Source organism: Bos indicus x Bos taurus, chromosome 9 (assembly GCF_003369695.1).
Source record: "Bos indicus x Bos taurus breed Angus x Brahman F1 hybrid chromosome 9, Bos_hybrid_MaternalHap_v2.0, whole genome shotgun sequence".
NCBI lineage: Eukaryota > Metazoa > Chordata > Mammalia > Artiodactyla > Bovidae > Bos > Bos indicus x Bos taurus.
This window is the reverse complement of record NC_040084.1, coordinates 77,055,667-77,081,005: the sequence shown is the minus strand read 5'-3', so window position 1 is coordinate 77,081,005 and position 25,339 is coordinate 77,055,667. Positions and strand designations below refer to the sequence as shown.

Genomic DNA, 25,339 nt, shown 5'->3' with positions numbered 1-25,339 from the left:
TCTTTTGCTTTCCAACATACTTCATCCAACTTTATAACCCATGCGAGTATTGTCTAGTTTATTGTTAAGAGAGAGAATGCATGCCTGCTCAGTTGTGTCTGACTCTTTGTGATCCACGGACTGCAGCCCACCAGGCTCCTCTGTCCATGAGATTCTCCAGGCAAGAATATTAGAGTGGGCTGCCATTTCCTTCTCCAGGGGAACTTCCCAATCCAGGGATCGAAGCCACGTCTACTGTGTCTCCTGTATTGGCAGGTGAATTCTTTACCACAAAGTCACCTAGGAAGTCTGAATTTATGGTTAAAGTTGTAGAGTAATAAAATGTCAATTATCCAAACATACTTGAGGCATGTTATGGACTAAATTGTGTCCTCTAAAATTCATACACTGAAGCTTTAACTCCCAGCATCTCAGAATGTAACAGTATTTGGTTATAAGATCTTCAAAGAGGTGATTAAATTAAAATGAGGCCATAATGGGTGAGTCCTAATCCAATCTGACTGAAAGTGAAAGTGAAGTTGCTCAGTCATGCCCGACTCTTTGCAAGCCCATGGACTGTAGCCTACCAGGCTCCTCTGTCCATGGGATTTTCCAGGCAAGAGTACTGGAGTGGATTGCCATTTCCTTCTCCAGCGGATCTTCCCGACCCAGGGATGGAACCCAGGTCTCCCGCATTGTAGATAGACGCTTTACCATCTGAGCCACCAGAGAAGTGCACTGGTGACAGGCAAAGAGACACCCAGGACTTCAGCACAGAGGCAACAAAGAAACGACCAGGTGAGGACACAGCTAGAAATCAGCCACCCGCAAGGCAAGGAGAGAGGCCTCAGAAGAACGAACCCTGCTGACACCTTGATATTGGACTTCTAGCATCCAGGATTGTGAGAAAATAAAGTCTATTGTTTAAGCCACCCAGTCTGTGGTATTTTGTTAAGACATGCCAGGCAGACTAAAGCAAGATACTCTATGCATGACACTGTGCAGTCCCTGGGGGCTCACCAAGGCACCTTTGCCATCACACAGAAGGCTACAGCAGGGGGCACAAACACACAAAACTCAAGCCTGAATAAGTCAGAAAGGAAGAGCTGAGCAAAATGCCCTGGGAGGCACCAAGGGCGCCAGAAGTTTTTCTATCTGGGGATCAGGGAAGGTTTGAAAAAGATGTTATCTGAGCTAGGCCTTCAAAGATGGGCAAAATTCCAATCAAGGCGGGTGGGGGAAAAGGCAATTCAGGGGAACAGGACTTCACGAGCATAAACCAGGCTTACTCTATACCCATGATCACTTTCAGAACAACCCCAGTCATCACCCACCTGTGGACAAGATTGGTAGTTCTCAAACTGGACTAAATATCAGAACTAATTTAAAGGCTTTTTTTAAAAAACATGTAGATCCTCAGGCCCCACTCCCAATCTACTGAATCAGAGATGATGTTCTAGAATCTTCAACCATCTTCTCAGGTGAGATAGCATCAACTCCGTCAAGTTTTAAGACCCCTGTTTAATAAAAACATTTCACTGTCCCCTGCTTCCATGGTAAAATAACTTTCTATCAAATGTGAAAATACATGAAGGCAGAAAAAATTCTTCCAAGTTTAGTCATGGAATTTGTACTTTATTTCCAGTAATTTGTACTTTATTAATTAGAACAAAATTCATAGGTTTAAAAATTATATGAAGATCTTATTTTGACATAGACACATATATGTAAGGCAGATAATGCAAGGCTGCATACAGGGCTTCTTCCTGTGGAAGAACTTCTTCCCAATTATTCCACAGACCAGCAAAACAGAATTTTCCATCCTGTGAATGAAGGAGAATAGGAGGAAAGGAGAAAGGCAGAAATAGGGATTGTTGTCACACTTCATGCTCAAATAGAGGCTCCTGCCTCATTATGGTGGCCAAGTGGACGGTGGGACAAAGCAGCAGTGGTGTTTTTCTCTTCAGTTAAGACCTGGAGTCAAGGTCTTGGGAGGAGGGGAAGAGGAGAGTGGGCCCAACCAGTGTCTGTCTCTGTCCACAGAAATCTTTAGTAAAAGGCAAAAGATTTATATAATCTGAAGGGAAACCAGAGTATCAGTGTCTGTCTCTGATTGAGTCCTTCTCTCCCCTTTTCCCTAATCCCTCTGAAAAGATAGGTGTTGGGTAGGTTGGGTGGCAGGGGGTGTGTTTGTTTTTTTAACTCTCAAAATCCTCCTTCCTGAAGTGATGAAAGTAATCCGTACTTGTTCAGGTGAGGATTAGGTGAGATCCTTTAGACAGTATAATAAAACCCAATATTAGAACCCATGCTGCCCCCCAGCCTCACCCTGGCTCCACCACACAAGTATAAAATGTTGTGTATATCTTCTGAAGCTTGGCCCTTCTGTCAGCCTTTCCTCAATTCAGTTTAGCTGAAGCCCAAGGCTTACCTCTAAAAGCTCTGTTTCAATCAAAAGTTCACACCAATAGGGACCTCCCTCCCTACTCAGCAATCAACGATCCTCGCAAACAGATGAGTTTTCCTCAAGTCCATGCCAAGCCACAATGCAGACAGTGGTAAGCTGCTGTTCTCCTTTCTGCTAGATTTCTCTGCTGCCAACCTGGAAAGTAACCTTCTCCAGAAAAATCTTCCCTGACCACCCCCTCCTTAAGCCCTTTATTTGGGTTCCCTTGGTACTTCTGCTATATTCATTCCATCCATCCATTCCCTCATTAATCTAATCAGTGAAAGACTTGTTTTAGACACAGAATAAACAGGCGAAGTCCCTGCTCTCTCCTGGAGCTTTCATTCCAGTGGGGGAAGACAGTGAAAACTGAATATGCAACAAATCAGGTAGGGATAAATACCATGAGGAAAAACAAAACAGTGTAGGCAAACTGTGCTAGTTGTGGAAGACAGTCAGGAAGACCTCAGGCTGAGCACTCACATGAAGGAATGTAAGTGCAGACCAGCAGGAGAGCTGGGAAGAGAGTTCCAGCCTACATCTTTCTTCCATGATGGTGGGGATCCCGTGTTACTCAGTTTCTCTACCACTGTTATGGGTTGAATAATGGCTCTCCAAAAATGTTGGACTCTTAATCCCCAGGACCTTAGGAAGAATTTTATTTAGAGATAGGGTCTTTACGGAGATAATCAAGTTAAAAGGAGGTCATTAGGATAGGTCCCAGTCCAATATGACTGGAGTCCTTATAAAATGGGGAAATTTGGACATACACACAGGGAAGAAATGCCATGCGAGGATTAAGACAGAGATTGGGGCGATATACATACAAGCCAAGAAACATCAAAGATGGCCAGCAAATCACCACATCTAGAAGAGGGGCATGGAACAGATTTTCCCTCACGGGCGCTCCAAACCAACTCTGCCAACACCTTCATCTTGGACTTCTAGACTCCAGAACTGTGAGACAATAATTTTCTGTTGTTTAAGCCTGAGCGCCCTAGGAAAGAAATACAACCATATACCACCTTCAGGGCCACATACAGCTGCACTGCCTCACCCCAGTTCACAGGATAAGCCCCTGCTTACATTGGGTTTTGCATACTCCTGGATGACTGTAGTAGCCCACCAACTGGATTCCCCACTCCCAGTCTTACTTTCTCAATCCATTCTCCACAGTATTGTCCTGATCGCTTTAAAATGAAAATTTGATCATCTCACTGGTTCACAAGCCTTCACTCACTTCTCTTTACCTTCAAGACACAACCCTAATTTCTCATCTTGGGGACCAATGCCTGTAGGATCCAGCCTGTTCACCTCTCCAACCTTGTTTCTCCCACCTGTGTCCCCCTCCTGGCCTCCATTTATCACCACTCCTACTGGGAAGCCTTCCCAAGGCTGGAAGTCCAGGTTGTCCCTCCTATGTGCTCCAGAAGTCCCTGTGCTTAGTGCTGCTGTGACACTTATCAAAGTGTGTCCAAGGCTTGTTTGTCCATCTCCACTCTTGACCGTGAGTTCTTGTCCTGGTTGTCTCTCCAGGAGCTAGGAAAAGTGCCCGGCACTTGGTAAATATTCACTGGATGGATGAATAAATGAACAAAGCACACCATGTTCTCACCAGCTGGTCCCAGAAGGAATTTTTTTTTTTCCTCTAAGGGTTGGGGGATGGGGAGGTGACCTTTCAAGGGATTTCTCAATAGTTTGTGGAACCACTGGAGCAGGATGGAGCTGCACCTTTCTTTAATGGTTTCAAGGGGAATTTAGATTAGACATTCAAGAGCCAGTCCTTGTGTCGCAAGACACTGCAGTACAAGGAAGGGAAGTAAACAATCTATCTGGCAATTTTTGAGGGGGAGGGGGCTGGGGCGGGGAAAGTTGACCAGTATTTTTGAGTCTATTTTTTTGATAGGAAGTATCAAGTTTGTTGTTGTTGTTTTCTCAAGCCTCTGATTCTGTAACTGCAAGCCCATGACCTACAGGTATAAGTCGTGGGTGGACAAGAGATCAGGGGATTCTTGCAACCCAAACTGCAATATGCTCCTGTGCAAACATTTTTTGAGGTTTAAAAATTATTGCACGCACGGTTATAAATGATGGAGGGTGTGGAAAAGGAAAGAGAGGAAGACAGTAACAATGTTTAAATCCATATATTAACTATTCTACACATATATAACTAAAGGAAGACAGAGGGGTAATAAATTCAAATAATCAGGATTTGCTCTCTTCTGCAAATTCTTGAAAGGGGAAATGTATCAGAATTTCCAGTCTTCAAAAAGGGCCTTAAAAAGTCCTGTGAGCAAGATGCAGAGAGAAAAAAAAAAGCGGGGTGGGGGGGGGGAACTTGCTCTTCACAGCAGGAAGTCGTCAATGGATATCTAGTTATGAAGAAACAACTCTGAACAGAAGTCCTTATTCGGAGCGCTAAACTCACTTTTACCACATAAAGAGCAATTTAAAAGCTCCAAGCAACCTCATCACGGTGTTGGGGAAACAATTCGGCTTCCCCATTTGAGAAAGCAAGAGAGCTCCGACTGGGTAGTGGCCCAGGCCCGCGTTAGGGCTTTTATTTGCAAGTCAATGAGCCAAATGGACGACCAGGCTAGTTGTGCCGCGTTCTGGGAAGCAAGGTTATTATTATCGCCTATTGGCCCACTGAGCAATTTCACTGAAAAGGAAGAGTCCCAGCAGTGTGTGTGCGCGCGCGGTGCCATACGGGACGTGCAGCTACGTGCCCACCTCCAGAACGACTTTATTTACAAAGCGATTACCATGTTATCTATTTGTTTTCCTTTTCCAGCTTCAGCAGCCTTACTCAGCCCTCGAATTTCTTAATTACAAACCCGTTCGCTTCTAAATCAACCCCAAACCGTCAGGCAGAGCCCGGAGGGAGGCTGTGCAAGTTTGCACACACCCCCACCTCCCGGATCAAGGGCAACAGCAGAAGCAAGAAACTGTGTATGTGCAAAAAGGTGGATCTGGGGACGAGGATCGCTGAGTTTGTTTACAGAGCAGAGACGCCTCAGCTCGGATGCCAAAGCTACCAAGAGCTGCAAACGCAAACTTAGCAGAAGCACACGTACCCCGGGAGCGGCAAGCAGCCGCGAAACCGCGGACCGGATTCCCAGGCGCTGGAGCGGGGGCGGCCGAGCCCGCGAACGCGCTCGGTCCACCTGCAGCGGCTGCCGCTGCCGCTCCCCGCCCCCAGCTCCTGTCCTTGAAAGGAGTGGAGGAAATGCATCTACACGCAAAATGTCTAGATCAGGTTTACCTACTGCTCCTACAAAAACACAAAGGCACAGTTCAGGAAAGCGCGCACAGGGGAGGGGGCATTATTTGCCCGGGGCTTAAAAACCCACTAGGGTAAACACAGCCATTCTTTGCAACCCGGGTAGGCTTTTGCAAAGCCGCGGAGGCAGAAAGGCACTAAACAGGGGGCGCTGTGTGAACCCTATTTTCCCACAGAAAGCAGCCCAGGTCGCTAGGTGAGCTCGAGGTGGGGATTCGGCCAGAGTGGGGCGGTGAGTTTTCCTAGTTTCTCTCGCGGCGGGCGCTACCTTCGGGCTGAGCGTCCAGGGAGGACTTTCTGCGCCGGGGCGGTCTGGCCTGGTATTTGTGGGCCGCGAAGAAACCAGAATCGGGGGGCAGCGGGGCGGGGCCTGGGCCCTCAGGCTCTGCGCACGTGCCTCTGGCCGCGGGGACGCGGCTGCCCAGCCCGGTCCTGCGTGCCTGATGTTCCGGAATCCGCGTTTGCCCGCCGCCCGCCGGGGAGGCTCTCGCTCCGCCCTTCCTGAAATCCCTTATATTAACTGTGGCCAAAGCCCGAAGAAACACAGCTCATTGTTGGCAGCTGCCGGGCGGTCTTGCCGAGCTGTGAGTGCAGCAGAGGGGAAATAAAAGGGAACGGCTCCGATCCTGCCCCAGCGGCTGCTGCAAGACTTCGGCGCCGACTTCGCGACTGCGAGCGCCTTCCACGCCAGGAAGGCCCCGTCTATGTGCTGCTGAGCCGGTCCTGGACCCGACGATCCCGCCCTCGGTCTTCGGAGCAGAAATCGCAAGGACGGAAGGTAAGTGCGTCGGGCGAAGCTGGCTGGGGCTCCTGCCAGGCCAGTCCTCCGAGGGCTGGGTTTGCCCGGAGGAAGAGCGCGAGGCGGAGCTGGGGAATAACAACAGGATGTGCAACAACAGGATGAGAAGGGCTGATTTAATGCCTGAAGTTCGCGGCTGGGCTATGGGGCACTTCCTTTATTAGGCGACTTCGGGGAGCCAGAGCGGGGTGTGGGCTTGGGTCCCCCGCCGGATCGCAGGGGAAAGAGCTGTTTGTGCAGCGCGCAGATCTTCTGTTGTGGATGGCAGGTCTTTCCTTGGTGGGTAGCCCGGGTGCACAGGCTCCTAGCGGGATCTTCGGGATGAGGATTCGCAGCTGAAGTGCGTCGGATGAACCTGGGAGCCAGGGGCGAGGAAAAGTGGGGTGCGCCGTGGTGGGCGACACGTGTGGCGCGGGGTCTTACCGTCTCCCCTTTTCACTTGCAGGACTGGAAATGGCAGACCATATGATGGCCATGAACCACGGGCGCTTCCCCGACGGCACCAACGGGCTGCACCACCACCCTGCCCACCGCATGGGTATGGGGCAGTTCCCTAGCCCCCATCATCACCAGCAGCAGCAGCCGCAACACGCCTTCAACGCCCTGATGGGCGAGCACATACACTACGGCGCGAGCAACATGAATGCCTCGAGCGGCATCAGGCACGCGATGGGGCCGGGAACTGTAAACGGAGGGCACCCCCCGAGCGCGCTGGCCCCCGCGGCCAGGTTTAACAACTCCCAGTTCATGGGCCCCCCGGTGGCCAGCCAGGGAGGCTCCCTGCCAGCCAGCATGCAGCTGCAGAAGCTCAACAACCAGTATTTCAACCATCACCCCTACCCCCACAACCACTACATGCCGGATTTGCACCCTGCTGCGGGCCACCAGATGAACGGGACAAACCAGCACTTCCGAGATTGCAACCCCAAGCACAGCGGCGGCAGCAGCACCCCCGGCGGCTCGGGCGGCAGCAGCACCCCCGGCGGCTCTGCGGGCACTTCGGGCGGCGGCGCGGGCAGCAGCAATAGCGGCGGCGGCAGCGGCGGCGGCAGCAGCAGCAACATGCCCGCCTCCGTGGCCCACGTCCCTGCTGCAGTGCTGCCGCCCAATGTCATAGACACTGATTTCATCGACGAGGAAGTGCTCATGTCCTTAGTGATAGAAATGGGTTTGGACCGCATCAAGGAGCTGCCCGAACTCTGGCTGGGGCAAAACGAGTTTGATTTTATGACGGACTTCGTGTGCAAACAACAGCCCAGCAGAGTAAGCTGTTGACTCGATCGAAACCCCGGCGAAAAAAAAATCAAATACCCCAACTTCTTCGGTGTGAATTAAAAAAAAAAACATTCCCTTTAGACACAGTATCTCACTTTTCAGAGCGTGAAAGGTTTGAGAACTTGGAAACAAAGTAAACTATAAACTTGTACAAATTGGTTTTAAAAATTGCTGCCACTTTTTTTTTTTTTTTCCTGTTTTTGTTTCGTTTTTGTAGCCTGGACATTCACCTCCCTTATGTAGTTGAAATACCTAGCTAACTTGGTCTTTTTTGTTGTTTGTTTTTACTCCTTATTTCCTCACTTTCTCCAGTGCTCAACTGTTAGATATTAATCTTGGCAAACTGCTTAATCTTGTGGATTTTGTAGATGGTTTCAAATGACTGAACTGCATTCAGATTTATGAGGAAAAGGAAAAATTGCATTAGTTGGTTGCATGAACTTTGAAGGGCAGATATTACTGCACAAACTCTGCCATCTCGCTTCATATTTTTAACTATGCATTTGAGTACAGACTAATTTTTAAAATATGCTTAACTGGAAGATTAAACAGATGTGGGCCAAACCATTCTGGATCAGGAAAAGTCATACTGTTCACTTTCAAGGTGGCTGTCCCCCTCCCCCATATGTACAGACAATAATAGGGTGTGGAATGTCGTCAGTGGCAAACATTTCACAGATTTTTATTTTGTTTCTGTCTTCAACATTTTTGACACTGTGCTAATAGTTATATTCAGTACATGAAAAGATACTACTGTGTTGAAAGCTTTTTAGGAAATTTTGACAGTATTTTTGTACAAAACATTTTTTTGAAAAAATACTTGTTAATTTATTCTATTTTAATTTGCCAATGTCAATAAAAAGTTAAGAAATACTTGCTTTCTAGAAGTCATTTGGGGGTGGTTATTCCCTTTGGTGGCTTTGTTTTTTCCTCTTGAACACTACTGAGGAGAGTCAGCATTCCAAAGGATAAATTACAGGACACTAAAACAGGTCATGATGAGCTTAAAGTGGAGAGCAGGATTTAACATAATTGGCATAATGCTTCATTGTTATCACTGTAACATGCCTCTTGGTGTGGTTTAATCAAAAGCTGCAAAGTTGTCAAAGAGCAATTTTTTTTTCTTAATTGCCATCATCTTCAAGTGTACTCCAGAGTTAGAAAGGTTTGTAATACTAAATGTTACAAATACTGTTTCACAGGGTGGGAGGGGGAAATCAAAGTGTTTCTGGTTATATCTGATTCAACTACTTAAATGGAGGTAGACTGGAATAAAATACTGGGAGATTGATGAGGATGGCATTAAAATATAAATCTGCCTTTATCTCTAGTGACGAATTTTATTTCTCAGCAAAAGTACTAAAGACAGGCACACATTTTCTGGCTTGAGGGGGGTGGAATTCCACCTTGAGGTTTTCTATTTTTTCTCTTACAATATTTAAAATTTACTCAGCAAGGTTGATGCAAAGGTCAAATTAAGAGTCTTCACAAGATGTTCCCTCTCAAGCATGCCGTTTTCCAGAATTCTGAGCTTTTACTATTACACACATTGGGTGCAAAGGACATAACGATAAGATCCTTTTTAATTTTACCTGCATGTGTTATCAAGAAGACATAACTACAGTGAAGTAGGTGTCAAGTTTTGCCTTGTATAATCAAGCAAAGGAAAAAGTAATATTGTTAAAATTTCAAATAATCCCAATTGGCAGGAGAATGAATTTTGTTTTCCCTTTCATGTTTACCTTCATAAAATCAACATATCTATATTCATGAAAAAAAAAAGTTATACATAACCCACTGGAGGAGAACAGAAATGTAGGTTGTGGAAAATCTCACAATCCCAATTGGCAGGAGAATGAATTTTGTTTTCCCTTTCATGTTTACCTTCATAAAATCAACATATCTATATTCATGAAAAAAAAAAGTTATACATAACCCACTGGAGGAGAACAGAAATGTAGGTTGTGGAAAATCTCACAATCCTTTAAAAGAACATTTCATTTAGACTCAGATTCTAATCTTAAATATCATATTTCATAATAAAAAATCAGGAGATGAAGGTATAGAGAAATGTTAAATTATAGTGAGTCTGACGTAAAGGCTGATTTCAGTAAAATTCAGATCACCTATAATTCTGTTTCCAAGGCAGGCCATTAAGATGTACACTCCACTGGGTTTTTTATACCTCTATAATTGACACTTCCTTATTAAAAATTATTTTGTAAGTAATTTCACTGAAAATATACCATCATTCAAAACTCTTCACTCCGTTTAAAGGCTAATCCAGATTTCCCACATTAATAGTTAAAGCTGAAGTTTTCTTCAGCACGAACATGTCAATACTAAATCTGTGATCAGCAGTAAATCTTCCTGGCTAAGCATTTTCACAGTAAGTTTTTCTTTTTCCTTTTTTATCTCCCAGAGGCTCAAGTGAAAAAAAAAATGTTGGCGTACATATTAATATAGCAATTGTAGTTGTTTTTCACTTGTGCCAGGAAAAAAGACAAAAGGGAAGGCCATTGGAGGCGTTGTTGTTGTTGTTGTTGTTTTACATAAAGAAAGAAGCAAGAGAATTGTCTTGCCACCACTCTTCACCATTTATTCTGCCAGGGAATTAGCCACAACACCTGCTCTGTCACTAAATTCCTCCTGCTGCTCTAAGGCCGGAACACATATGTGAAGATGCAGAGCCCAAGGAACTATTATTAGATCCATAGCCTATCTCTGCCAGAAGAGAGGACTCAACCCAGAAACGCGGGGTGAAAAGCTCAATTTCTCTTCAGTACAAACACAAACTCCCTGGACCCCTTCATTTGAATGATCTCTATTTCATTAAAACTCTTTAATAATCAACAACTGAGTAGATTCTATGGGATTTTTGCAGGTCTCTTAAGCAAAGCAAAATAACTCCTTGTTTTAACAACCTGATTCATGAAACCTGTACAGTGACCTAGATCACCGGGCTACTGGCAGACATTTGCAAAACCTTTTGTGGTCTTGCTTCCTACCTACTAAGTTGCTTATAGCATATGGGGAAATTTGACCTCTGTACCTTGGCTGTTTTTCAAAAAGTTCTAATATGGAACAAGAGTTTCTGTTCTTTAAGTTTTGCCCACAAATACACCTTTGATTTTCAAGAAGAGATCATTGATAAGCCACAGCAAAATATCACAGAAACACATCAGAAAAATAAGAACATGTTAATAAAAAGCTTGTATCTCTGTTGTGGCTGCTAAAAATCCTGGTAGCAGTATCTTTGCTGGAGCTGATAAAGACGTTACAGCTATGGATGGGTCTTTGAAGAACAGTTACCTAATCACCACTGTTTATGGGGTGCTAGTCTAAAGCACAAGTACCAGAAGGCTATCATCTATTGTGAAGTTTATGGTCTCCGTGACTTTTACTACTGTAAACTGGGATAGCTATAAATTGATGTCAACATTAAAGGCCAGATCCTTTAGAGCAAAATATTAATCCACTAATCTATTATGGGTGGCCGGCTTTGAAATATAAACTTTGCAGTCCTGGACCATTAGGTGTTTTCGCCCCCTTGTGGAATTTATTTAGAAGGTCAAAGGAAAGCTAAGAGCTCAAGAGGGTTTTATTTGTTTTATTGTTGTTGTTGTTGTTTTACCATTTCTGAAGACTTCATTTTCTTTCTTGAAGCAAACAGCATATATTTCAGAAAGCCAATTTTCCATCAAAGAAGATTCCAAAATAAACACCCTTTATGAAAAGTATTTTACTTACCAAAGACCTTAACTTATGATTAAATGTACATACTTGAAATGTGCCTCATGTTTCAAAATGGACATTGGCTAAGGGATTTTCTTACTAAAAGGTAATGAGCAATGCTTTAGCCTGTCAGTTAAAGCTGACACGCTCTTTACCCTCAAAACAGAACTGCTGATTTGGAATCGGTGCAAATAATAATGCACATGATGTACAGAGTTAGAAAGGTAGAGGAGAATCTCCAGGAATGCACAATGCAATTATCTACATTGGAATGTGATCAAGCCATGGGCTCTAATCTTGTGAAAAGGGCCACAGGATATTTAATGAGACTAGAGTTGCTGCCTAATTGATTCAGTAAAATTTACTTTAAAATAAACTTGGCAGATAACATTGTCTCCCCAAAATAAATAAATGTAGAATTCAAGGAATTTAGGACTCAAGCCATTGGAAATTTTCTCCTCTCCTCTATTGTTTTACTAGCACAAGAGACATGGCACACACAGCCTCAGGATGGTGTTCATCATTTTGGTACTTATACCATGATCATCTGAATGAGAACTCCCAGGTAGGTTGAAGCAAGAGACCCATAGGAGGTACATCAAGTAACTTAGCCAGTGAACTGCTATTATCATGTGTCCTGTTTGTCTTTTCCCCTCAGAGTAGAAGGAACAATAGCAATGTCAGAATTTTAATAGCAATGGACTGGCTTAAATTACCTGACCTATTTTTATCCAGCAAGGAGAAAAATGATGTTTGTTCTTTTTTTTTTTTCCTGGTAGCCATTGTTATCATTTAAATTAGAAACAGAAATATAAGGACATTTTCTATTAAATAGTATATTGTTCATAAACAGCTTTAGTTTGCCAATAAGACCCACCTATATTTTTGAAAAAATTTGACACCTGAAGTAAAGAAATTTTTCCCTTTACAGGAAGACTTAAATTCATAAGTAATGCTAAATAATGAATTGAAAATGTTCTAGGAGTTGAGGGTGTGAATTTCTATAGTATTTTGCTATTTGTGAACATAATAAAGAGAAGTTAGGAGAAGTAGGGTTCTACTGTGTTGAAGAACTGAATCCATGATCCCCAGAAAAAAAAGAATTTTCAGCCAACCATTCTCCTATTTTTGATGAAAAGATATTGACTTTTTGGAGGCTGAATCTTTATCAAGTACTTCTTTTCCTAAGATGAGCATGAAAGTTTCCAGTCCCAAGGGGTTGGTTTGGGAGGGCTTCTGGAGAGTTCTGCTTGGGTAAACCAAGGCATGCAGAATGAAACAAAGCAGCTGAAAGACAAGCTCTGAGTACCATTACTGGCTTTATATGTTGTTGATTTTCATTAAAGTGAAAAGTGAAGTCACTCAGTTGTGTCCGACTCTTTGTGACCCCACAGACTGTAGCCTACCAGGCTTCTCCACCCATGGGATTTTCCAGGCAAGAATACTGGAGTGGGTTGCCATTTCCTTCTCCAGGGGATCTTCCTGACCCAGGGATCAAAACCCAGGTCTCCCACATTGTAGGCAGATGCTTTTACCGTCTGAGCCACCATTAGGTTGAACTAATTTGAAAGATTAGTGAGACAGGGCAGGATTTGGGGTGAGGACGGTGCCTCACAGGATTTTTGGAATTTCTCCATGGCCTCACCATTGTACTCCACCCTGAAATCCTTCCCTTCCCTCTCAAGTAGAGGGGTTCCTTGATTACATTTTGAGTTGCTGAACAAAGCAGACAAGGAATTCTGGCTCCAAAGTAGCCTGTGGCAAGACCAAGTTGGTATGCTGCGCTTTGCAGGAGATACGCAAATAGGTGAGTGGCTTTTAAAAGTTAGTAGTGCTAAAAGAATCCTGTCAATCCATTCTGAAGGCTGGTTGGGAAGCCAGCTTTTGGCCTGAGTTAAAGTCAAACTAGCATAAAATCAGAAAAAGCTGTCAAAGGACGGCCAACTCCAGGTTGTGATATTAGTTTGTGAACACTTGTAGGAGACAGTACGCAGAGAAAGGAAATGTAATCAGGGCTGTTGAAGCCTTTTCCCTTTCTGTCTCCCTAGCATGAATGTTGCATGCTCAGTTGCTTCAGTTGTGTCTGGCTCTTTGGGACCCCATGAACTGTACAGCCCTCCAGGTTCCTCTGTCCCTGGGATTATCCAGGCAAAAATACAGACCTCCTCCAGGGGATCTTCCTGACCCAGGGATTGAACACAAATCTCCTGGATCTCCTGCATTGCAGGTGGGTTCTTAACCGTTGAGTCACCCGGGAAGCCCATATCTCCCTAGGGGGACTAGTATAAAATACGGCCCTGTGTTCCTCTATGCAGCGTGGCCCACGGGAATTTTTTAAATTTCTAGTAAGCAACCTCTTAAAATAATTTTCTTCCCTTGGCTTTCTGACACTTAATATCTCCATGTTGACAAAACACATAGTGCTAAAATTGTGCACGAAAATCACAGGCCACCTTGTACATATTGTCCCGTTACATTTATTTGGAATGACTCTTTGAAGGAGGATAAGCAGGATGATGGCTAGTTCCATATTTCTTCTCTTTACACAATGTGTTTAGCAAATATATGGATGATGAGGCCAGGAGGTAAAAAGTGCCTGAATTGCTGTACTCCTAGTATTTTAGGTAAACTAAATATACAAATCTTTCTTAGGTTCCTCTATCTGATAACATATTTTAGAGTAATGACTCTCAGCTGGATAGGGCCACCCCTCTAGGAGGCAGATCAGAATGGAAGAGGGTAAAAGAGGGCAGTAATTTGGAAAAAAGAGCATATTCCATACTATTGTATATTGGGGAAAATGCTTAAATACATTATACTTCCAGTAAAACATAATGTAGAAGACTTTGAAAACTCTTCTTAACTAATGGGGCATGGATTTTAACAATAGTGAGAAACACTCTTTAGACTATATGGGACCAAATCAGAGAAATGCACCCTTCAGCCAGCATTACTTAAATCATTTTGTTGAGTCAAGTTTCCTGTGGTTGGGCTGACTTTGCTGAGTACCTGCGATGTAGTGGGTATTGTGGTAGTCTCTTTACATACATAATCTTATTAATCTTCACAATATGCTTGCAAGGTACAAGTCTTTATTTCAATTTTAGATAAGGAAACTGATATTTAGAGAGGAAGTAAATTGCTCAAGGGTGAAACAGCCAGTAGAAGGCTGAGTGGTTTTACAGATCTAGCTTCCAAGACAGTGTTCTGTAACAGGGCTGTTCTAAACCAAATTACTCCTATTCTTAGATGTCACTGATTGCAAGCCGATCAGACAACTTAATAAGAGTGCTTCAGGGAAAAAGCCACTGCATTATATGCACACAAATTGTAAGCTATACTAACACAGCTATGACATGTATCTATTTATACAATTACATATGACTTCCTTCTAGGATTCACAAGATTTCAGTCTATATTTTTTCAAACCCATTCTAAAGATTCTTCCAACTTAAGTGTGGCCCCCGACAGTGCAAGGACAGCATTTGTGATGAGTCTGCCGAATCCTTCCTAACGCTTTCACCATGTTAGCCCTAAAGTTGAAAGAATACCAGTGATTTAAACTGTAATTTTGCTTTTTTTCTTAATTGAATTACATATACTAATAAATAGTATATAGTTAGACAGTAAATAGTTTCTTTCAGAAATTAAGCCAGCACCTTAGCTTTGCCAATTCTGTAATCTATTAAATGAAAATCATTGGCTAAATTCTTCCATGTAAAGACACCACATCACAACTTGACACCCTGTCTGGAAGCAACTATTATTTAACACTGATTATAAGATTCACGCTGATTTCAGAATATTAATATGTTAAAAAAAACTGAACATCTTAGAATAAAGAAAATACAGTATTTAGTTACTTTACAGTTAATCTCCCTCAATCTATCTAAACTTTTTTGATATAGGTATAAGCCCAATTCCTTCTGCTTTGGTCTTTTACCGAAATGGAGAACTCTTCCATTAATAGTTAGACTTAAAAAAATAACAGGTCAAGAGTAAAAACCATTGAGTTGTAGCCTTAGCTCTGCAACCAAAGAGCTGGGTAATTCAATCACTATTGGCTCAAGTTTCTCCATCAGTGAAATGAAGGTGTATGTTTAATTAATACATCCTATATTCAAATCTTCATGAAGGAAACATAAACCCATTCCTATCATTTTCTCCCTTTGGAAAGTAAAATATTGGAGTAAAATATTATATAAAACTCCTTCAAAATATCATTTCTTACTGTTCTTTCTCTAATCTAACTGTAAGTCTGGGGGTGTGCTATAGACCTGAGCCAGTTGAGTCAATCCTCCAAGGGCTGCAATCATGTTAGTCAATGTTCCACTTCAACGTCAAAATGCCCATAAGTGTTGGCTGCTGAGATTTCCCTATCTGTAAGCAAATATCAAAAAATGACCATTCACAACATATTTCTGGTACATGCACTTGCAAAGACATAGGTGACTATGTAACATTCTTGAAAATAATTTGATCAGGTTCTGTTCTATTTTCTTACAGATTAAGTTCATTCTTCCAACCTCATAAATAACACTCTCAAATATTTACACTCTCTGTCCTTCACATGACTCTTCCTGAACCACAATCATCATTATTAACATCATCACTGTTATTGTTTATTTTCTCAGAGACAATCCCTTACATAATGCTAAAGTAGAGGAAGCTGGACAGTGTCAAACATTTTAAGTAGGTTCTTAAGGGTGGTCAAGGAGCAGGAGGCACATGGCTGTCATTTTATTTCCCTCCCCTCAACTTCCCAACGCACATAGTCTCTTTGTTTCACACCACAACATTCCTCCAATTTGGAGAACCAGTTGTAGCTAGATGACAAGCTAACAGACTAGTCAAAAATAACATATAAAGGGAATCCCAGAGCATAATTTGTAACTACCCAAGAAATAATTCGTAACTGACTGTAAAAGTAATGTAGCTAAAGAACTGCAACACAATATTATGACAATAAAATACTTGCTCCTTTCACTACTTGGCCACTAGGTGTAGCTGAAGGCCTGTAAGCCCATAATTGCATTTTTCTCCTGAGCAACCTAGAGTCCCATGCCTAAAGAAACTGCCCTCCACCACTGCCCTTCATTTTACTGAAACATACACTATACCACATGACCTATTATAACCTTCAACACTAAGGACAAGCCAAGGACACTTCTATAACTCTCTGCCCAGGCACCGTTGCTCATTACACTCTAATAAAAATTGCAAATTGACCAAAGGTGTCTTTGAGCAATCCTCCACTTTTTTGCTCTAATTCTCCCCTACCCTTTCTGAAGTGCTCTCATCCTGCCTTCCATTTACTCAGGTACCAGGGGCTCAGTTTTCTGCCCCACTAAGAACATTTATACCTTAAGAGAGAAACTCTGGAGAGAGTACAGCATTTAAACTACAGGAATGTTTTGAATGATAAGACTGAGTGCCTCAGTCGGAAAGATATTTTTAGGTTGTTAATCCTTTCTCTGACCCATTACTCTCTCTCCTGTTTCTCCTCCTGCCTGTCAGGCCCATCCAGTTCAAAGTCTTTCATTGGCCCTTTGCTCTTACTTTAAATGTTGGTGGACTGGACTGTGGTTCAAACAGCTGCCTGAAAGCTAGCTAGCACATTAGCTGACCAGGAAAATTCCAACCAAGAAACAGAAACTATAGTCAGATTACAGTGGTGCTTAAACTGAAATTCTCTGGATTTGAGCCTAAGCGGTCCTTTGGGGGCCATATACTTATACTGAAGATAAGTGAAACCAGCTTGCGGAAGTCAAAAGGAGAATTGGTGTTCACGAGGCCTCTCACCTCACCGCACTAGCGAATTCCATGAATCCAGGGGAATGGAACACCTGGTCAGAACAAAGCAATACTAAGAGACCACATGATCCCAAATACAGATGGAGAGAGAAGGAACATCTGTCACTGACAGCTCCTGATTCAGCACCCAGAACCCAGCCAACAGCTGGGCATAGTTCCTATGAAATATCCCCAGACAAGTCTTCATCTGCTCTAACTTGAGTGATTTTAAGTCAAACACCTATTTAATGACTCTGTGCTTTGGCATATGTTGTTCCCTCTGCCTGGAAGACCCTCTTCGTTTTCCCCTTGATGAAGTGTCCTTCAAAATCCATCTCAGGTGTCTTCCTCTCTGAGAGACCTCCCTACATTGTGGCAGATTGGTTAATTCACTAATTTAATAATGTCAACAAGGACTTGTTTTTTTTTTCATTTTACCTCAGACTGGTGACAGGTGACATTAGAAGAGCTTACATGATGTATGGACCAACAGTGTCCAAAAGAATGGCTGTCTCTTTCTGTGGCTTTTTTTTTCCTTCAAAAGAAAAGAAAACTTCCCAGAAGAATTCCTTCCCTCCATGTACTGTGTCTCATTCCCTTTTCTGAACCAACCGCTGGGATAGGTTTTACCACAGGATGGAATTAACACAATTGGGGTAGGGTAGGTAGATGGAGGCCAACAACTCCATCACTAGAAGATTCAAAAGTTAAGCGAACTCTTTCCAAAATTCATGTTTTAAGGCCTGGATTTTTTGCTGGAACTTAAAAGAACTATTTTTAAAGCCTTTATATTTTCAAATAAGTCTTCTTTATATAATAAAGATGTATTGCTAACAAAATTATATTATAAATCACTCAGAGCAGGTTTATTTGATAAAGGTTGAAATGTCTTCTATAAAGTGACATTTGCTAATATAAATAAATATCCTCTTAAAAAGAAATATATACTCATTATGTCTTCATTTCTGGCCCTTCAAAAATTCTCTTGTTAATATGATTAATCAACAATTTCGTTGAACCAAGAAAATCATGTACATGTTGGCAGGTGATTAATCTTAGTACAAAATGAAGAGAACCTAATATTTATGAACAAATTATTGATAGCTATGTGGTATTTCCATGATAAAATTCATTGGTCCCTATGCCAAAGCCAAAAAAAAATACAGAATTAGTCTGCTAAGACTGAAAAGGAGTGGGGGGCATAAGAGAAATCTACCACAGGATATCTTTTATTCTATCTACTCATTGCTTGTTCTAGCCTTCCACAAAATGCCCTTCTCCATCCCAGTAATGTATCCACATAAGAATACACATGATTTTACTTGATGACCATGCTTGGTTAGGTTTGCCCAGATAGACTGAATTGGTCTAATCATCATAACTTATCCACCTTGCTGCAGCTGACTGGTCCATGGATAAAACCTGACCCAATAAAAACCTTTCTCAGTGAGTTTAACAATAGAGAAGTCAAGTTTTTTCTCTAGTGATGAAATTATAAGTTTAAACTGCTGTTAGCCATACTGCCAGCTGTACTGAATGAGCTAGTCTGAGAGAGTCAAGACAACATGAAGAGAGAAGCAGAGACAAAAATCTGAGTCCCTGAAGTCTAGTTGCAACTTTGTCTTTCCTGAAGTTTAGCTACATGAAACAATATATTTTACTGTCCCTGAACTAATCTGAGTTAGATTCAATCACATGACACAAAATCATCCTAACACATCCTAACACAAATTTTTTAAAATGTTTCCTTGAAATACATATTAGGGGGTTATTTTATACCTACACTAGTGAGTGAAGTAAAAATGATCTTTCCCACAAACAAATGAGGTATGTAAAGTGTCTGTTTTAAAGTATTAGAGGAAATTTAAAATTTCCTCCTCAGTTAAAGCTTCTAACATACTCTTGCACCGATATTACAGTGAGCAATGAGCACTGTGATGTGCTGTGCAAGTTTCCCTTCAGGACTGAAGGACTTTTTCCCTCAGTTTCTGGGAATGCAGCCCACAGACAGCCCACAGCTCTTCAGAATTCCTGGTCACGCTGCCCAAGACCATTCCTTTTCCTCAAGTTTAGTTCAGTTCAGTCGCTCAGTCGTGTCCGACTTTTTGTGACCCCATGGACTGCAGCACACCAGGCTTCCCTGTCCATCACCAACTCCCAGAGCTTACTCAAACTCATGTCCATTGAGTCAGTGATTCCTCAGGCAGCCTGCCTCCAATGACTAGGATAAAGGTCTGGTTCCTTCACCCCAACTCAGAACAACTCTGAAAGGCCATCCTAGCTTCAGAGATTTCCGGGGGTGAGTTGAGGACTTTATCCAGGCTGCAACGTACCCCATCATCTGCCCAATCTGCTTCCTGCCCCTCCCTTCCATAGGCAATGCTTCTAACAGTAACCCCCCCGGCCCAACCACTTCCCAGTGGGAGATGCCAATATCCATCTCAGAGGCCACTGACCAAGAAACCCAACTGCAAGACAGTACTTTTCAAAAATTATCAAATATTACGTGGTTTTAAGAAAATTCTCCAAGCTAGGCTTCAAAAGTATGTGAACTAAAAACTTCCAGACGTTCAAGCTCGATTTACAAAAGACAGAGGAACCAGAGATCAAATTCCCAACATCCTCTGGATCATAGAAAAAGCAAGAGAATTCCAGAAAAACACTACTACTGCTTCATTGACTACATGAAAGCCTTTGACTATGTGGATCACAACAAACTTCAGAAAATTCTTCAAAGATGGGAATACCAGACCACCTGACCTGCTTCCTGAGAAATCTGTATGCAGGTCAAGAAGTTAGAACCGGACATGGAACAACAGACTGGTTCCAAATCGGGAAAGGAGTACATCAAGGCTGTATATTGTCACCCTGCTTATTTAACTTCTATGCAGAGTACATCATGAGAAATGCTGGGCTGGATGGAGCACTAGCTGGAATCAAGACTGCCAAGAGAAACATAAATAGCCTCAGATATACAGACGACACCACCCTTATGGCAGAAAACAAAGAGGAACTAAAGAGCTTCTTGATGAAAGTGAAAAAGTAGAGTGAAAAAGTTGGCTTAAAACCCAACATTCAAAAAATGTAGATCATCGCATCCGGTCCCTTCACTTCATGGAAAATAGATGGGGAAACAACGCAAACAGTAACAGACTTTATTTTCTTGGGCTCCAAAATCACTGCAGATGGTGACTGCAGCCATGAAAAGAAAAGATGCTTGTTCCTTGGAAGAAAAGCTATGACAAACCTAGACAGCATATTACAAAGCAGAGACATTACTTTACCAACAAAGGTCCGTCTAGTCAAAGCTATGGTTTTTCCAGTAGTCATGTATGGATGTGAGAGTTGGACCATAAAGAAGACTGAGCACTATTGAACTGTAGTGTTGGAGAATACTCTTGAGAGTACCTTAGACTGCAAGAAGGTCCAACCAGTCAATCCTAAAGGAAATCAATCCTGAATATTCATTGGTAGGACTGATGCTGAAGCTCCAATACTTTGGCCACCTGATGCAAAGAGCTGACTCATTAGAAAAGACCCTGATGATGGGAAAGACTGAGGCAGGAAGAGAAGGGGACGACAGAGGATTAGATGGTTGGATGGCATCACCAACTCAATGGACATGAGCTTGAGCAGGCTCCAGGAGATAGTGAAGGACAGAGAAGCCTGGTGTGCTTCAGTCCATGGGGTCACAAAGAGTCACACATGACTGAGTGACTGAACAACAAGAAAAACTATATAATATTTGAGCTTCCCTGCTGACTTGGTGGTAAAGAATAGCTGCCAATGAGAAGATAAGCCCCTGGATTGGGAAGATCCCCTGGAGGAGGAAATGGCAACCCGCTTCAGTATTCCTCACTGGGAAATCCCATGGACAGCAGAGCCTGGCTGGCTACAGTCCATGGGGTCACAAAAAAGTCAGACACATTTTAGCAACTAAACAACAACAAGAAAAACACAGTAACTAATGGTTTCTTAAAATTTCCTAGCACTTCTAAGCATTATAACAGAGAGCAGGATAAAAGTGTAAGGCATATCCCCTACCTTTAAGGAACTCACAGTCTCATTGGAGACATGCCGTGTAAGCAGTCATCCTCACTTGGCACAGCAATATGCCCAAATGAACACAAAATTGGCATATAGGGTGTGATTTATAAATACTAACTGAATGAATAAATGAGTGAATGAATGAATAGGAAGAGATATATATGAGCTGTGATAAGCCATGAAATTTGAGGCCAAGCCACAGTCATCACTGTCATTTTTCTTTTATTCATTAACCCATTTTACCATTTGCCACTTTTCATATCAAAATATAGACTAATTGACTAAAACAAAAATGTAAGATCTTACAACAAATCTGCCTTGGTTTGGAGAAGTTCTTAGGGAAAAAAAAGTGTCCTTTTCCCATGTGCTAGAATCTAATCTATCAAACACTCTGAATAGCTGAAGCGGACCAACCACACTCTCATCTCACAAATATTATATATGGAGAAAGAGAGCTCTTCTACAGTCAGTAACAATCACCTCAACGTTGACAATTTCACGTCACTATAGCATTCTACAGACATCAACCCTACCTTACCTTATTTGATCCTCATGCCATCCTGGAAGGTTAGAAGGGTAAATATCATTGTGTCTCTATTTCACAGATGGAGAAACTGAAGTCCAGAAGTCCTAAATGTTAGAGGTGGCATTAAAATGAAATCCTCTGACTCCCATAGCAGCTCTACAAAGTCTTCAGTTTTACATAGACTACTCATGGGGCTCTGTCTCTTTCTCTTAAGATTGCTAAACGAGACCTATGATTTATGTTAGTAATAAGAGAATTTATACTTTTAGTTAGTTCTAGCAGCGCAATTAGCTTTGGACTCAGTAAAAGTCAGTCAAGCTTAATCAAGCAGAATTTGTATCATTGTATATATTACTCAGAAATAATGTATTTGAATATAAGCCTTGAATTAGAAAAACATAGAGAAGTTTTTCCAATTAATTATAGTCGTGTTTGAGCAGATAAATGTGTATTACATTCTAGACAATAAATATCTTTAACATCTATCTAGGATACTGTTTAGATGGTGATTGCAGCCATGAAATTAAAACACGCTTACTCCTTGGAAGGAAAGTTATGACCAACCTAGATAGCATATTAGAAAGCAGAGACATTACTTTGCCAACAAAGGTCTGGCTAGTCAAGGCTATGGTTTTTCCAGTAGTCATGTATGGATGTGAGTTGGACTGTGAAGAAAGCTGAGCGCCAAAGAATTGATGCTTTTGAACTGTGGTGTTGGAGAAGACTCTTGAGAGTCCCTTGGACTGCAAGGAGATCCAACCAGTCCATTTTGATGGAGATCAGTCCTGGGTGTTCTTTGGAAGGACTGATGCTAAAGCTGAAACTCCAGTCCTTTGGCCACCTCATGTGAAAAGTTGACTCATTGGAAAAGACTCTGATGCTGGGAGGGATTGGGGGCAGGAGGAGAAGGGGACGACAGAGGATGAGATGGCTGGATGGCATCACTGACTCGATGGACGTGAGTTTGAGTGAACTCTGGGAGATGGTGATGGACGGGGAGGCCTGGGGTGCTGCAATTCATGGGGTCACAAAGAGTCGGACACGACTGAGCGACTGAACTGACTGACTGACACAATTCCTATTTACAATTTTATCTAGTGATAAAAACTAGGTTCTATCAGAAACCCTTTTCCTTTTCCACTCAGCTGTATCGCATAACATTCTATTAACTGAGATATACTTATTTTGAATGTCTACTTTGGAAGATCTCTTGTGGAGTAGAAGTGGGGGCGGGGTGAAAACTGATGGGAAAAGAAATTGTGCTGCCAGCTGCAATGTACCTTCAACTAATATCAGCTTGTTGTTTTCTCCACATGTTTTCAGCCAGCATATGGCAAAAGTATCCGTTTGCCTTCTCTTCCCTTCATGAGCGAATTGAGGTCATCTCTTGTGCAGTCATTATTCTGTAAGGATTACTCTGTAGGATGATTTGATTTCCTATTCTCTTGTCCACTCCTATTTCCAACTATATTTACATCTCATCGATTCTCAGGAATAACATCTTAGATCCATTCCATCTGTTCATGTACGTAATGAAGATTCAGTTTCTAAAGTGTTCTGTTCCTGAATATCAGTCTCATCCCGGCAGCTTGATTTATGGACTATATGACCTTGGCCAAGACAATTATGTCCTTGCTGGCTTTAGCTTCCTCCTTTAGACAAAAGAGATAATTATAATTGTCCTGCTTATTAATGTGTTTGGAAATACCACAGGAGATCCCTGGAAGGTATGGATTTAATGTTCATGGTTATGCATTAAACCTGAAAGTCCCTGACACAAACAGTAGATTGTCATTTTGGATTAGTGGATGTTTAAGGACAGCATCTGAGACAGTCATTCAGCTGGTGCTTGAGCTCCCGGACTGTCCAATAACTGTATCTTCTTCAGGCTTTCTGGTTCCCTTCTCATCAGCGAAAATTCACATTGAGCAATAAAACTTCACTTTTTGTTAATCAAGGACCCCCCACCCCCCACCCAGCAAAGCAAGCCATCTGTAAGTGTTGTTGGCAAAATTGAAAAGAATGTAAAGAGAGCTAAGAAAGTGATAATTACTAGTGAGAAAAATTAAGTTTTGAATATAGAGTGGAATGTGGAATTCAGCAGTGACTAGTGACTCTGTTTTGCAAATGATTCTGCCATATTTATGCAATGTGGAGGGAAGAAAAAGTGATTAAAGAAACTATTTCAGTAAAATGCTTTAGCCAATGCAAATATGGAAATTTCTGGGAAAAAAACTATATGTTAAAATAGTTTTGTAACTTGAAGGATTCCAGATGAGTTCGGATGTATCTCTCTCAAACATTAAGAACCTGCTATAAAAGGAAGTGTGGGGGCAAAAAAAGGAAATGTGGAAATGCTGGGCATGTTACTATTGTCTCACCTAATGAGATACTGTTCCATGCAATGAGTGCTGATCACAAAAAAGTTCCAAATACTTTTTTGACATCTAAATAAAAAAACTAAGCATTTTTTAAATTTACTTTTTAAAAAAGTTTTTTACTGAGGTATAGTTGATTTACAATGATTGTGTGAGTTTCAGGTGTATAGCAAATTGAGTCTGTTATACATGTATCTACTCTTTTTCACATTTTTTTTCCCATGTAAGCCATTACAGAGTACTGAGTAGAGTTTACAGAGTATTGAGTAGAGTTCACTCTGCTATACAGTAAGTCCTTATAAGACTAAGCATTTTAAAACCCCAAGAACTCATAGGAGAATATTAAGCAGGTTAGATGTTGCCTGTGTTTGCTTAAAACTACTGACTACTTTAAAGGTGTCCCTGTGTGTGTATGTGTGCTCAGTCACGTCAGTCATATCTGACTTCGTGCAACCCCATGGACTGTAGCCTGCCAGGCTCCTCTGTCCATGGGATTCTCCAGGCAAGAATACTGGAGTGGGTTGCCATGCCCTCCTCCAGGGGATCTTCCTGACCCAGGGATTGAACCCACAGCACCACCTGCATCTTCTGTATCACAGGCAGATTCTTTACCACTGAGCCACCCAGGAAGACCAAAGGTGTCCCTAAAAGTAGAAATGCTCCTACCTTTTAATTTATCTGTTTTCCTTCTATGAATCTATTCTAATTAGTGTAAAATATGGAGAAACACATGCATTACAATATTTGTTGCAGTGTTTTATCCAGAGAAAAATTTCCAGAAATAATATACTTCTAAGGGGATGGTTCAGTAAATCATAGTGGAGACATGAAAGGAATATTATGTAGTCACTGAAAATGATGTAGTAACAGACTTCACTGAAAAGTAGAAATGCTGCAACAAAATTTAAGAAATTCAGAAGAATCTATTTTACTGTTTGAGCTTAACCTTGTGAAGATGTGTGTTGATAAAAGTCTGAATATAACTATGCCAAAGTACAGTGGTTTTTGAGCACTGGAATTATGAGTTCCAGTGCTCATAAATAATTATGAATTATTTATATCTGATGTACTTTCCAGT

The 25,339-nt window shown here is 42.0% G+C and overlaps 1 protein-coding gene and 1 pseudogene across 1 annotated transcript; one reads left to right on the top strand and one right to left on the bottom strand.

Moving 5' to 3' along the window:
- Positions 1-1,986: 1,986 nt before the first annotated feature.
- LOC113898923 lies at positions 1,987-2,076 on the bottom strand (annotated as a pseudogene).
- A 4,159-nt stretch (positions 2,077-6,235) lies between these two features.
- CITED2 (Cbp/p300 interacting transactivator with Glu/Asp rich carboxy-terminal domain 2) lies at positions 6,236-9,106 on the top strand. The gene is made up of 2 exons (XM_027551718.1): positions 6,236-6,486; positions 6,953-9,106. Exon 2 carries the CDS (start codon positions 6,961-6,963, stop codon positions 7,780-7,782), a length of 822 nt encoding a protein of 273 aa, XP_027407519.1. The 5' UTR covers positions 6,236-6,486; positions 6,953-6,960; the 3' UTR covers positions 7,783-9,106.
- Positions 9,107-25,339: the final 16,233 nt, after the last annotated feature.

Bases quoted from the DNA above. Each gene is read 5' to 3' on its own strand.
- CITED2 (XM_027551718.1), top strand. From the start codon at position 6,961: ATGGCAGACCATATGATGGCCATGAACCACGGGCGCTTCCCCGACGGC.